This window comes from Triturus cristatus, chromosome 10 (assembly GCF_964204655.1).
Source record: "Triturus cristatus chromosome 10, aTriCri1.1, whole genome shotgun sequence".
Lineage (NCBI taxonomy): Eukaryota > Metazoa > Chordata > Amphibia > Caudata > Salamandridae > Triturus > Triturus cristatus.
Genome location: NC_140593.1, coordinates 1173915589 through 1173930061, shown reverse-complemented (window position 1 = coordinate 1173930061; position 14473 = coordinate 1173915589). Strand labels below are relative to the sequence as shown.

The 14473-nt window shown below is 43.8% G+C and overlaps 1 protein-coding gene across 1 annotated transcript; it reads left to right on the top strand.

Moving 5' to 3' along the window:
* The first annotated feature begins 2028 nt into the window (after nt 1-2028).
* LOC146796906 (olfactory receptor 5V1-like) lies at nt 2029-2964 on the top strand. Its single transcript, XM_085631437.1, has one exon. The coding sequence runs from the start codon at nt 2029-2031 to the stop codon at nt 2962-2964; it is 936 nt and encodes a 311-aa protein (XP_085487563.1).
* The last annotated feature ends 11509 nt before the right edge of the window (nt 2965-14473 follow it).

Below are 14473 nucleotides of genomic sequence, written 5' to 3'. Positions count from 1 at the left end.
TATTATTTAATTTATTTTACATTATTTTTTATACATTTAAAAAAAATTATATTTTTAACTTCGATATTGGTAATGTAATTTTTTCCCCAATATTTTAGTACTTACCATTATGAAGATAGGATGTCGATATTTTTGACATCGATATTTATGTCACAATATTTTGGGAACAAAATGTTTTGTCACTCGATATTTTGTCAGTGATCCGTCCCTTAGCACAGCAATTCTTATTTCAGGTCCAGGTGTGTACTGTCTTGGTGGTGTCCGAGGTCTATTACTTATACCCAGTTGTGCTTTTACAATGGTTGTGACTTCAAAGAAGGGTCTTTGAAGTACACAGGGGTCCTTCCTTCCTGCCCTGGTACCAGGCTCACAACAGGGGCATATGCAACCCTTTGAGTGTGGACAGGACACAGCCTATTTAGGTGTAAGCTTGAGACTGTGGCCAGCACCCCCCCATCCTCCCAGGAAGACCCATCAAGTCACACCCAAGTTCCCTTTCTGTGTGGCTGTTTAAAGGGAATACACAAAGTCAAGCTGTCACTCCTCCCAGCCAGTGATCAGAGACAAGCAATAGGCACCGAATGGCTAAGAGCAGACAAATGCCTCCCTTTCAAAAAGTGGCCTCTTCAAAATAGTAACAATCAATACAACTTTGCCATTAAAGGGGATTTGTCACTACCATTCCATAGGTGCTAAACATGACAGATCTACCTTCTCTCTATTAAGAATATTACAGCATTTAAACGTAATAAGGAGTTCCCAATGTTATCCCATGAGAGGGTTAGGCCTCACAGCAGTGAAAAGCGAGTTTGGGCGTTTTTCACTACCAGGACATGTAAAACTTAAAAGCACTTGTTCTATCTTTTAAATACAGGGCCTACCTTAGGGCTGTCTTATATGTAATTTAAGAGGATTTTTGGGCTTGGCAAGTTGTTTTAAATGCCAATTTGACATGGCTGTGTAAACTACACAACAGAATCGGCAATGGTAGGCCTGAGGCACTTTTAAGGGCTGCTTGAGTGGATGGTACAATTTGTGCTGCAGTTCCCCTAGTAGATTTAGTTTACAGGTCCTGGGCACATGTACTGCAGTTTATTAGGGACTTATAAGTAAATTTAATATGCCAATTGTGGATGTATCAATCAAGCGATGTTTTGGGGAGAAAGCACACACACTAAAGCTAACAAAAACAAAACATCAAAATTTGAGGCAAGCAGGCAAAACATTTGGCTGAAGTCCACCCTAAAGCTGTCAGGTCTAACACTCATACCATGATGATTTTTTTGAAGTTGATGATTTCTAACGCAAGAAAACTATATATAAACCCTTGATTTTGGAGGTGAGTCAGAGCTTATCTGAAGACCTTCTGATGATCTGGGGATGTTGCCTATTTTCTTAATGATTTTGCTGCTCATTTGGAAATTAGAATTTTTCTCAATTGCAAATTATTCGAAAAATTAAACTCTGAGACCATTCATGGCATTGCTTTTTTATTCTATATTTTTGTAAAAAGATTTCAGTTAATGAGTTTTGATATGTGGTAACATGCCTTATCCCGTGGACACATTGCCTCATTAAACTGAGATTTTCCACCATCTCTGATCATTCCACCTGTAGATTTGCTCTTGAGGTGATAGTTTGGAGTGTCAAACTTTAGGGTTTCTCCGCGCCCACACAGGCATGGACAGAATGGTCACAATGCCATTGAGTGGCCCTTCCAAAGCGTGCAAGCCACTGACACCATTGACAGCAGTGGTCTTACAGGACCATAGTGCTTTCTGAATCAGAGCAAGGTGTGGCTTGTCAATCTGCAATACAGTGCTCTTCCCACCTTTAAATGAGGTGGGAGAGCAAAGTGTTGGGCTGGAAAGGAATCTACTAACTTTTGTTGGTTCCTCATTTTAATCAGACTCTAAATAATACACTACTTTACTGATGATCTTTCCTACATTCAATTTGTCATTTCTAATGCTATTGTTTTTGTTTCACAGCATCAATCTATCTGTAGGTCGTCTTTAAAACAAAGTTATGGAAAATGCTTCCACAGTGACAAACTTTTTCATGGTTGGGTTTTCCAATGATTCTCAGCTGAGGCATTTGCTATTCAGTGCATTCATTCTTATTTACATCACAACACTGTTGGGCAACTTCACCATCATGTTCCTCATCACGATAGATGCTCAGCTCCACACTCCTATGTACTTCTTCTTGGCAAACCTCTCTTTCCTGGATATTATATGTGTGTCAACAACTGTCCTGAAGATGTTGGACAACTTGCTTGCAGAGAGGAAGCCCATCTCATTCCATGCCTGCATCGCTCAGATGAGCTTGTTTCAGATTTTCATCATTGCTGAATGCTTCCTCCTTGCTGCTATGTCATATGATCGGTACTTAGCTATTTGCCACCCCTTAAATTACACTCTTCTTATGAGCCAGAAGGTTCAACTTCACCTTTTGTCTGGGTGCTGGATAGTCGGCGGGCTCAATTCTGTAATAGAGACAGTACTAATTTCCTCCTTAAACTTCTGTGGGCCAAATCTCATTGACCACTTTTTCTGTGACAGTCCAGCACTCCTCAAGTTATCCTGCTCCAACACTTCTGTCCACAAACTTGTCATTTTTGTAGTGGGGTTCTTCGTTGGACTACTCCCCTTCCTGATTGTCTTTGTCTCCTATATCCCCATAGTCTCTGCTATTTTTAATATTCACTCCACCCAGGGAAGGCAAAAGACTTTTGCTACCTGTGCCTCTCACTTGGTGGTGGTAACCCTCTTTTATGGCACTGGCATGTTTACGTACATCATTCAACCTACTGTACCCCATTTAATGAATGACAGCAAAATAGTGACTGTGGTATACACTATTTTAACACCCATGTTGAACCCTTTTATTTACAGCCTGAGGAACAACCAGGTAAAGAGTGCTGTCTGGAGAGTGATGGGAAAGAACATACTATCTGCTTAACACATTCTAATTTGATTAAACAAGCCACATTCTTCATGATCCTTCTTCCAATCAGGTGTTTTGTTTCATGGGATGGGTATGATGCAGAGAGACCAATGGAGATAAATCAGATACCAGAGCTCTGTAAAAGACATCAGTAAGATAACTCAGAGTGTTTCCTCTTGCCACTTCACTTTTATTTCAATGTGTATGTCACATACCTTGTATGTTTCTTTACTACTCTTTGACTTCTCAGAGAATTTAGCAGGCTTTGTTTCACAACTCCTGAAGATGTATGGCATCAAAGAATATGAACATGACTTTGTGAAGGAAATCCATTAACTCCAGTGGTCAGGGAGTTTTGGAAATTAAAAAGAAAGTTGTTGCCATTAAGAGTGATTTTGCTATCATTTTCCTGCAGCATGGCTCTAAATTCACAACTGCAAATATGGCCCTGGTTCACATAATCATCATGATCATATTCTGCTCTGTAGCATAGGGAGTGATCAGCGTTGTTATGTTGTGGGGATAAACCATAGAAATTAGCGCCTCATTTAGAGTATTTTGATGCACGGCAGCTCAGAAAGCCTTCCTGCTGCACTGCCGTGCATCAAAATAAAAGGGCAGGAATGCACCATCTCTACAAGATACGACTCATTCCTGTCCTTCTCCCCTTCGCCGGCACACAAACAGCAGCCGTGCGCCAGCGCAAACACCCTTGCATCATTTTGCAAGGGTGCCTGCGCTGAGGGGATGATTGCTTTTGTGCAGGAAGGGGCACCTTCCTGCATTAAAACAATCATCAAAGGCATTTTCCAATTTCTGTGCGTGATGCAAAACGCAGCACCCATAGAAAGAGGAAAAAATGAGGAGAAATAAAAGTATTTCTCCTCGTGCTTCCTTACACCTCCCCTGGGGAGGCTTAGGATTCTGACGCATTCCCAGGTTTACAAACATTGTAAATCTGGGAATGTGTCAAGTGACATGGATGTGTCATGGGAACACCCATAGCAACACCCTTGGAATGCCCTTTTCACACATTTTTGTGTGAAAGGAAAACATATTACCATGGCCTTGTAAATATGCAGAAGCCCATGGCGCTGCCGGTGCATCAATAAAAGTGACGCACCGGAGACGCAATGGGTTTGTAAATAAGCCCCTTATTTTATTTTTGTAAGTGAAAATTGACAAAAACCATGATGTGGACTGAAAACCAACAGTGAAACTTACATGACAGGCAAGAAAAAATGTGCTACTTATAAGCAAATTAACATACAATGCTGCTAGAAATTGGGTTACTTGTTGACTGGGGTGGGAAGCCCTGTTCAAGCAGCAAATACATTTCTAGTACACGTAAGGCACGTGCAAACCCCAAATTAACCTGTGCTCACCCCCTCTAAATTGGCATAGAGCAGTCAGGTTTAGCTTAGAGGCAATGTGTAAACTATTTATGCAACACTTCAAACAGTGAAAACATCACACAAAAGCGATCCAACATCGGGTAAAAAAAATAGAGCTTAATTTAATACATAAAAAATTATCAAAACAACAAACATAAAATCAGTAGAACCAGAGTTATGTATTTTCAATTAATAAACTGAAAATAGCACCTCCAAGCAGAACGTTCCTACCGCGGTTATCTGGTCACACTAGACTGGGTCAAACCCAAAAGATGAGGACGACTATCTAAATGAAAACTCATGGAAACCAAACCAGTATGGGCCTCACCTTAAATAGTTCCATTTTCTTACAGGGCAACAGCAGTATAACGGAATAAAAACTATATGGCAAAAAGGAAAGAAATATGTATGTTACATTGGTCAACATTTCCTGCATAATTTCAAAATTCGAAGTAGCAATTGCTCAGGTTGGTAGTGATTGATTTTAATTATAGGTAATTTGAAGTGATTTTATTTTGGCTCAACATGGTAAAATTGTTCATTTGGAAACACTAGAGCTCCGACATGCACTTAAATGATATAATTTGCCTTCCTATAAATAAATCATAAAAATGGAACAAGGGAACAGTTTGTGGTAACCCCAACAAAAGGAATTGCAACATATTTGTGATTGTATGGCCCATGTAAACCACTATCTAAAGGTTTGGATTCTAAATATGCCTGTATTTTAAGAACCAATTCAAGTACCCATGATTTTCTTTTCTGTACAGCAACACAACTCTGTTCCAAGAGGTGAAATTGATAAATGTGGAAACAAATCAAACAGTGCTTATCTTAAACATTGTTCCAATGTACAAATATTGCTAATTTTAGAACTTGTATCAACAGGCATGAAATACTATTCCATCCTAACTGGCAATCAGAATTACATTTTTAGTAGATGTAATACATCAGACAAGCCAGAATCTTTTGTCATGAATATACACGAGTTCTCCAGTGCTTCCGAAGACTGGTGTAAATAAATAGATGGATGAGCTAGATAACACATAAATCTAAATTATTTTACCTGTATTTCAAACCTACTGGCCTAGCATATGTTCCCTGGAATGTTTATGGTGTGGTAATGTTTATCAGAAGGCCTGTGTCAAAGTACAAACTCAACACAAATGATATGATTGAGATCCTGGGCTATTGACTTGATGAAGAGCAAGACAGAAACTCCCTGAAAGGTAGTAAATTAGTGTGATATTCTGCATAATGCTGTTTCACTGATGAATCCCAGGCTTACCTGTTGTTGCTATTGCAAAATATATTAGAGTTTTTTCCTGCATATAAAGTACTTAAGCAGAATGAAATCAATAGTAAATCCATAAAATCAATCATTAACATTTTTAAACCAAATTAGGTTTAAGAAGAAATATTGGATAAGTAAGAGACATTGCACATAAAGGTGCCGATTCCGATCCGGGAAAAAAATTTCCCGTACGACTCGTATCCGTATTTTTTTACGTACGAATCGTACAAGTCCCGTCCCACCGGTGAAGTACGATTCGTACGTGAAAAATACATACGAATCGTATCGGGAAAAGGTCTACGAGACGTACCCGGACAGTTTTACGTACGACTCACAAAACTGAAGTCCGAGCGCCCAAGTCCGATCCATACCGGCGTTCCGAATACAGAAGCGTATGGAAAACGTCCCGTACGGAGCGAACTTTGCACGACTCGTATCCCGGGTAAACTTGTGCCCGGGGTACGAGTCATACGGCCCCCCGCGTATGTCCGCACCGTACCCCAAGCGTACCCCAATCCTCGCGTATGTACGGCCCGTACATACGCGATGTCTGTACGGCCCGTACATACGCGATGTCTGTACAGCCCGTACATACGCCGCGTATGTACGGGCCGTACAGACATCGCGCATGTACGGGCCGTACATATGCAATGTTGGGGTACGCACCGTACATGATGACACGTACAATGGGGTTGGTGGCGTGTACGTCGCGTACCGGACACCCTTTTCGTCGTGCATCGCAGCGTACTTGCCTTTTCCAGGAGTTTTTGGCTCATGTAAAAAAAAAACGTACGGACTGCTGTGGGTACAAATCGTACTTGCCGGTCCATACAACGCTGCCTAAATCCGTACGGATGTCGCGTTCGCACTGTCCCGGATCAGACTTGTACGTGTATTTTCGCCGTACGGTCTTTTGTACGATTCGTACGGAAATGGGATTTCCGTACGAATCTTGCTAGTTTGTATGGTTTATTATTTACCGGGGACGAGTCATACGGAGAAAACGCTCCGTACGACGATTCGTACCCGGTTTTTCCCGGATCGGAATCGGCACCAAAATGTCAAATTGTATTAAGGGGTAAGTATTTTAAAAATGTAAATGGATCACCCTAACCTAGCTGAAATTAACAGGGATAAAATGTAGCTTCTTATTTTTGGCCCCTTTTATATTACAAGGGCTCCTCACTGGTGGTCTTCTGAGTTGGTATCCATCCCCAGTCTTTGAAAGTCTGCTAAAGATCTTGGCATATTTGTGGATCCAGACCTCAACTTCCAAAAACACATTAATTTTGCCATGACCTCTTCCTTTTACTATTTCCCAATGCTCTGCTAAGTTCTCCAGTCTTGCCAAGGGAGGTATGGCAAACTGTTTTTCAGGTAACTATACTGTCTCAGTTAGACTATTGCAATGTCATCTACCTTGTCCTTCCTTTGAAATCAACATTTAAATTTACAACTTATTCAAAATTTTGCAGAATTTGTCTCAATGTACCTCACCGCAATCGGGTAGCAACAGTTACACAGAGCCTTACATTGGTCCCCGATGCTGGATGTTCAAGGCTAGGTGCATGACACCTAGAGCATTCTATAAGCAAGGCCTTCTAGTGCAGCATTTGAAAATTAGATATATTCACCTCCACGCTCTTTAAGGTTTGCAGACTTTTTTTGCTAGAGGGCCCTGGATCTCTCATTCCCAGTTTGGTGGCAGGGACTTTTTGTACTGTACACATCAATCAATTAGAGGGATTGTAAGCATGCTACTCACCCGCAAGGGTCTCAAGGTGCTGAGGGGTGGCGGGAGGTCTGCAGATCTGTTTTAGCCGAGGTCTTGAGGCTCTTTCTGAAGGTGTTCAGGGAGGGGGTGCGTCTGATGTCTACAGGTAGCTCGTTCCAGGTCTTGGCTGCAATGTGAGAGAAGACTCGTCCACCTGCTCTGGCTCTGTGGATGCGCGGGGTTTCGGCTCGTGTGAGGTTGGTGGATCGGAGGTTTATTTTGGGTACGTGGAAGTTGATTCTGTCAGTGAGGTATTTGGGCCCGTTGTTGTGTAGGCATTTGTAGGCATGAGTGAGGGTTTTGAAGGTGACTCTTTTCTCCACGGGGAGCCAGTGGAGTCTTCATAGGTGTTGGCTGATGTGTTCGTGTCGAGGCATGCCGAGGATGAGTCTGGCGGAGGTGTTTTGTATTGTCTGGAGTTTGCGGAGTAGGGACTTGTTGATGCCAGCATAGAGCGCGTTGCCGTAGTTGAGTCTGCTGGTGATGAGTGCAAGGGTGACTGTCTTCCTTGACTCAGGGGGGATCCATTTGAAGGTTTTTTGGAGGATGCGGAGGGTGTTGAAGCAGCAGGAGGTGACAGCGTTAACCTGTTGGTTCATGGTGAGTGAAGAGTCGAGTACGATGCTGAGGTTTTGGGCATGGTCTGAGGGGGTAGGTGGTCAGCCACCAGGTGTTGTCCCATGCTGAGGGGGTGGTTCCAAGGACAAGGACTTCTGTCTTCTCGGCGTTGAGCTGTAGGCAGCTGTTGGTCATCCAGACTGCAACGTCTTCCATTCCTTTCTGGAAGTTGAGTTTGGGGTGGTGGGGTCTTTGGGGAGGGAGAGGTTGAGCTGGGTGTCGTCAGCGTAGGATACGATGTTGTGGCCATGTTGTCAAACGATGTCTGTGAGGGGGGTCATGTAGATGTTGAAGAGGGTCGGGCTCAGTGATGACTCCCGTGGGACTCTGCAGGGGATATTCGTGGGGTCAGAGAGGAAGGGTGGCATTCTGATCTTTTGACTTTTTCCCGTGAGGAATAATTGGATCCAGTCCAGGGCTTGTATGCCGGCGTTGTGTAGTCTGGCGACTAGTGTGCGGTGGGATACGGTGTCGAAAGCCGCTGACAGGTCGAGTAGGATCAGGGCCGCAGAGTGGCCTTGGTCCAAGAAGATGCAGATGTCGTCTGTTGGCAGCAAGTAGGGCGGTCTTGGTGCTGTGGTTACTTCGGAATCCGAATTGGGACGGGTCGAGGATTGCGTTCTCTTCGATGAATCATTTCAATTCCCTGTTGACTGTTGTCTCTCTTACTTTGGCCACGAAGGGGAGGAGCAAGATGGGCTGGTAGTTCTTGAGCTCGGTGGGGTCAGCTGTGGGCTTCTTAAGCAGGAGCCTGACTTCTGCGTGCTTTCAGACATCTGGCAAGGTGCCTGTTTTGAAGGTGGTGTTAATGATGCGTTGTAGTTAGGGTGCGATGGTGGCCGTGGCTCTGTGGTAGATGTGAGGGGCAGGGGTAGGTGGGGACCCCCGAGTGGATGCCTTTCATGGTTGTGGCAGTGTCTTCGGTCGTGATCGGTGTCCAGTTGGAGATGGTGGGCTGGCTAGTGTCTCTGGAGGGCGGGGGACCGGCCGTGGTGTCTGGTGGCTGGTCGACAAAGTTGTCGTGGAGTTTTTTGATCTTGAGATAGAAGTAGGTTCCGAGCTTGTCGCAGAAGTCTTGGGACGGGTGATGTCTATGGCTTCTCTGCGTGGGTTGGTGAATTCCTGAATGACACTGAAAAGTTCCTTGGAGTTAGTGGAGTTGGTGAGGATTTTGTTGTAGATGAAGTTCCATAAATTATGGAATTCACTCCCTTTGACTCTTTATTCTGTAGCGAATTACTTAAAATTTCAAAAAGGCTCTTCAAATAAGAATTCTTCAACCAGTTTAATGCAAGTAAAAAGTTGTCGAGGTTTATCATTTGTGCCATATAAATACTTATCATCATCTTCATCAAAAGTGAAAAAGTACCAAAAAACACAACCAGCCAATGTAAATATTTGGGCTCTAATTTGGATCAAGACTGAAGAATAAGGCCCTCATTGTGAGTGGCTCATATAGCTTATTCAATCAATCAATCACAGAATTTGTAAAGCGCACCACTCACCCGCGAGGGTCTCAATGCGCTGAGGAGGAAGGGGGTAGGGGTTGCCGCTACTGGTCGAACAGCCAGGTCTTGAGTCACCTCCTGAAGGTCAGCAGGTCTTGGGTCTGTCGTAGGTTCAGAGGAAGGGTGTTCCAGGCCTTGGCGGCGTGGTGGTGGAAGGATCTGCCGCCGGTGGTGTTTCTTTGAATGCGCGGGACAGTGGCCAGGGAGAGGTCCGCGGAGCGGGGCTGGCGGTTGGGAACATAGGAGAGTCGACTGTTGAGGTAGGCTGGGCCGGTCTTGTGGAGTGCCTTGTGTGCATGGATGAGGAGTTTGAAGGAGATTCTCTTGTCGATGGGGAGCCAGTGCAAGTCTCTCAGGTGGGGGTTGATGTGGCTGTGGAGTGGAATGTCGAGGATCAGGCGTGCAGAGGCGTTTTGGATTCTTTGTAGTCGTTTGATGAGCTTGGCTGGGGCTCCAGCATAGAGGGCGTTTCCGTAGTCAAATCTGCTGCTAACTAGGGCCTGGGTGACTGTTCTTTGCGTGTCCATGGGGATCCACCTGTAGATCTTGCGGAGCATGCGGAGGGTGTTGAAGCAGGAGGAGGAAACTTAATTGACTTGCATGGTCATGGAGAGCGTTGAGTCGAGGATGACTCCCAGGTTGCGTGGGTGGTCGGAAGGTGTCAGGGGTGTCCCCAGGGATGAGGGCCACCAGGAGTCATCCCAGGCTGATGGGTTAGAGCCGAGGATGAGGATCTCCGTCTTGTCCGTGTTCAGCTTCAGTCGGCTGCACTTCATCCAGTCGGCGACCCATAGTGGTAGGTACTGAGCCCAAATGAATAACAAGTTTTGTTTTTTCGCACTGAAATATCTGCTGCTTATAACAGAGCAAATAATAGTGTAAAAATACCAGGGGAAGCAAGAGCAATCGGCACAGAAACATAGGATTTCAAATGTAATTCCCACAAAACGAGTAATTCAAATTAATGCCCCATCCCCTGATCATTGGAGCCACCAGGGTTTGGGTGTTTTTGGTGATAGGGACCACAGGGGTGTGGGTAATTTTGGTGATAGGGTGAACCTAAGAAGCATCCTTCAATTTTTGCTTCTAGTTCTTTTTCTTACCTCTCAATGGTCTCTCTTCAATTTGTGTCTTATTCTAGCATTTATGGTTGTTTTTTTTGCCTCTTCATTTTGTTTGCCTCTCCATTTTTAATGACTGTTCTGATTATTTATCCAGTATAGGAAATCTTTAATATTTCCACTGAATAATAAATGAGCCACGTGTTGTGCCAAAGTGAACCAAATGCTCTTTATGGAATACCATAGTCCTACACTGCTATGCAGATTTCAAAATAGCAGTGACATGAAGAGCAGCAAACTACAAGTGACCCATGACATCTAACAGCGGTTTCTGGAACATAAAGTTTTAGCTTTCCACACAAAAAAGTAATTTGCTTTGAACAGAGAAAATAGCAGTGTGAAATACCAGTGGACAACTTGAGAGAATGAACACAGAAATACATGTTCCCATATGTAATTCCCCAAAAACATACAATTCCTATTATTTCCCTGCTCCCCCATATTATTGGGACCAGCTGTGTGGGTGTTTTTAGTGATAGGGTGAACATGAGGACCATCCTTCAATTGTTGCTTAGGGCTTCTTTTGAGTCATACTTTATGCTGACAATCCACTTGAAGAGGACAGTGTGGGAAATCAAGAAGTTACCCAGAATTCACAGCCTCAGGCTGTAGACAGAGTCATATGGCAGATCTACTGCACCAAGACAAACAGGCCCATGACACAATAAACAAATATTAAAAGAATAATCAACATAGTTGGTGAAATGCTGCCACTAATGATGAAATGAAAAGGATACTCTGAAGTTAAACCAAACTTCAGCAGAAACTCATCAGAACCCAGGCTGAACTGCAGTTGTTTTGTTCTTAAACATCAGGTCTTGCAATATACACAATTTGCTTTCAAACATGTTTTTATTTGGCATAAACAAACTCAAATACAAACATGCCGTTTTCATGAAACACAATATTTTGTTTTGAAATGTTGGTCTTTTATTTAACTTTGTTAACTACAAGTTTGATCCCTAAATGTCTGGGTTCTGCATCTGCACAGACTCTACGTTACATGTACATCCATGACATGAAAGGAATGTCTATTTCAAGCCAAATATTTCTAGCATCATTATGCTAAGAATTACCACTACTACTATGCTACAAGACATATTTTGTCAGGAGTGGGCACCAATGCGGCACATGCCATGAATGTCCGCATTATGAAAAAAATCACAGCTGTTATGCCATGCTCAGCATTACATCAGGTGTTGGCACCAAAGTGTTCTGAATGTTCTCAATAGACCAGGAATTACCACCATTATACCAGGGCAATTATTATGCCAGGGGTGTGTATATTGCTTGCCCCAGTACAACATAACCCCTAATATGCTAATAATGACCACAATTATTTCCTGGCCAAACGTATGCCATTATCGGTAACAATAATAACATAATTCCCACCTACATAACAAGAATATTACACCATCATGTAGGGGCAGCTTTCTGTCATGGGTGGTCTCCCTTGTGGCACATGCCTTGAATGCTCACAGTATGCCAGGAATAACCAACATTATGCCATGGCGAGTATTACATCAGGTTGGGGCACCAAAGCGTGCTGGCTCCTTACACTATGCGATGAATTACAGTGGTTATGCCAGAGTCCCTTGCTCACTTTGCCACTGGATTCAAGCAAGCCTGGCTGAAGACGGCTGAAATGCCAGAAACCGGTCCTAGGAAGCTTGTTTCCGGTCCAGGGAAGACATGGCTTGGCAGTTCGGGCTGGACTGTTCCCATGAGGCACAGGGTCAGACTGATTTGCATATGGCCATGTCTGAACTGGGGTGGCAGAGTGGGCTAAAGAACGGTGATGGATTAAACCCAGATCAGTTGACTGGGGGTGAGTGCTTGCAATGTTCAACACTCCGTCCATCATTTCCTTTGGTTTTTGCTTTGTTCGCCATAAGTTGGCAGGGTATGCTCAGACGTGAGTCCCTTGCTCACTTTGCCACTGGATTCAAGCAAGCCTGGCTGAAGACGGCTGAAATGCCAGAAACCGGTCCTAGGAAGCTTGTTTCCGGTCCAGGGAAGACATGGCTTGGCAGTTCGGGCTGGACTGTTCCCATGAGGCACAGGGTCAGACTGATTTGCATATGGCCATGTCTGAACTGGGGTGGCAGAGTGGGCTAAAGAACGGTGATGGATTAAACCCAGATCAGTTGACTGGGGGTGAGTGCTTGCAATGTTCAACACTCCGTCCATCATTTCCTTTGGTTTTTGCTTTGTTCGCCATAAGTTGGCAGGGTATGCTCAGACGTGAGTCCCTTGCTCACTTTGCCACTGGATTCAAGCAAGCCTGGCTGAAGACGGCTGAAATGCCAGAAACCGGTCCTAGGAAGCTTGTTTCCGGTCCAGGGAAGACATGGCTTGGCAGTTCGGGCTGGACTGTTCCCATGAGGCACAGGGTCAGACTGATTTGCATATGGCCATGTCTGAACTGGGGTGGCAGAGTGGGCTAAAGAACGGTGATGGATTAAACCCAGATCAGTTGACTGGGGGTGAGTGCTTGCAATGTTCAACACTCCGTCCATCATTTCCTTTGGTTTTTGCTTTGTTCGCCATAAGTTGGCAGGGTATGCTCAGACGTGAGTCCCTTGCTCACTTTGCCACTGGATTCAAGCAAGCCTGGCTGAAGACGGCTGAAATGCCAGAAACCGGTCCTAGGAAGCTTGTTTCCGGTCCAGGGAAGACATGGCTTGGCAGTTCGGGCTGGACTGTTCCCATGAGGCACAGGGTCAGACTGATTTGCATATGGCCATGTCTGAACTGGGGTGGCAGAGTGGGCTAAAGAACGGTGATGGATTAAACCCAGATCAGTTGACTGGGGGTGAGTGCTTGCAATGTTCAACACTCCGTCCATCATTTCCTTTGGTTTTTGCTATGCCAGAGGTAGTCACCATTATGACCATAATATGCCATGAATTGTCATTATATCAGGGATGCACGTCATCAAGGTAGACCTGATATTAGCTAGCACCTTGATTGAGATGCTAAGGTTCACTGACAGAAGATACTGATATGTGGAGGGTGACTTACACACATTCTTTACCTTACACAGAGACATGCTTTATCATGCACAGGGTGAATGATGCAACTAGAAAGTCTGACTAGCTCAATAAGGTTTATGGGATTCTCCCACTAAGACAACTTTGAAAAAGTAGGGAAAAAAGAAGCATTTGCAAAACCTTTTCCCCACAAATATTGAGTAATACAAACATACCCATAATGCTGAGAGCTATGCAGAATATCAGAGACCCCGCATAAAACAATGGCACTGACCCAACTCTCCCATTACTGGCAATTCTCTGTTAACAGACCTTCCATATGGTCTTAGCAGACATTGACACGGGTCACAGTACATTGTTTCATTTCTACAAAGTCACCTTATTGGTGGAGGACTGACCTGGTTACTTTTATGCAACCCTAGTAGAATCTCCATTCACTCTTTACTACTTGTTTTACTACTTGTGTTAAATGAAATACATCGATTTGGATAAATTGACGCTAGTACATCAATGTAAAGTCTATATTTTTGTTTATGTTGTAGAAATTGAGCCCCTGAAGAAGAGCCGCCTACGCTCGAAATGCATTGGGCAGCCAGATAAATATATTGAAAATTTCATTTCATTGAATCTGGATTGAACAAGATGAACTTTTTGGACATTCAATGAATGAAATTGGAATGTATTCGTAACAGAGTTTTGTCAATTGTTAAACTGTTTAGTGAACTTGAAGCCTAGATGAAAAAAGGATAAGATATTTCTACAAAGTTTGTGATCTTAACAAATGTTGAAAAATTTCAATAGGTACTTTCACCAGCTAGTAAC

What these genes read in the sequence shown, in the direction of transcription:
- LOC146796906 (XM_085631437.1), top strand. Translation starts at nt 2,029, where the DNA reads ATGGAAAATGCTTCCACAGTGACAAACTTTTTCATGGTTGGGTTTTCC.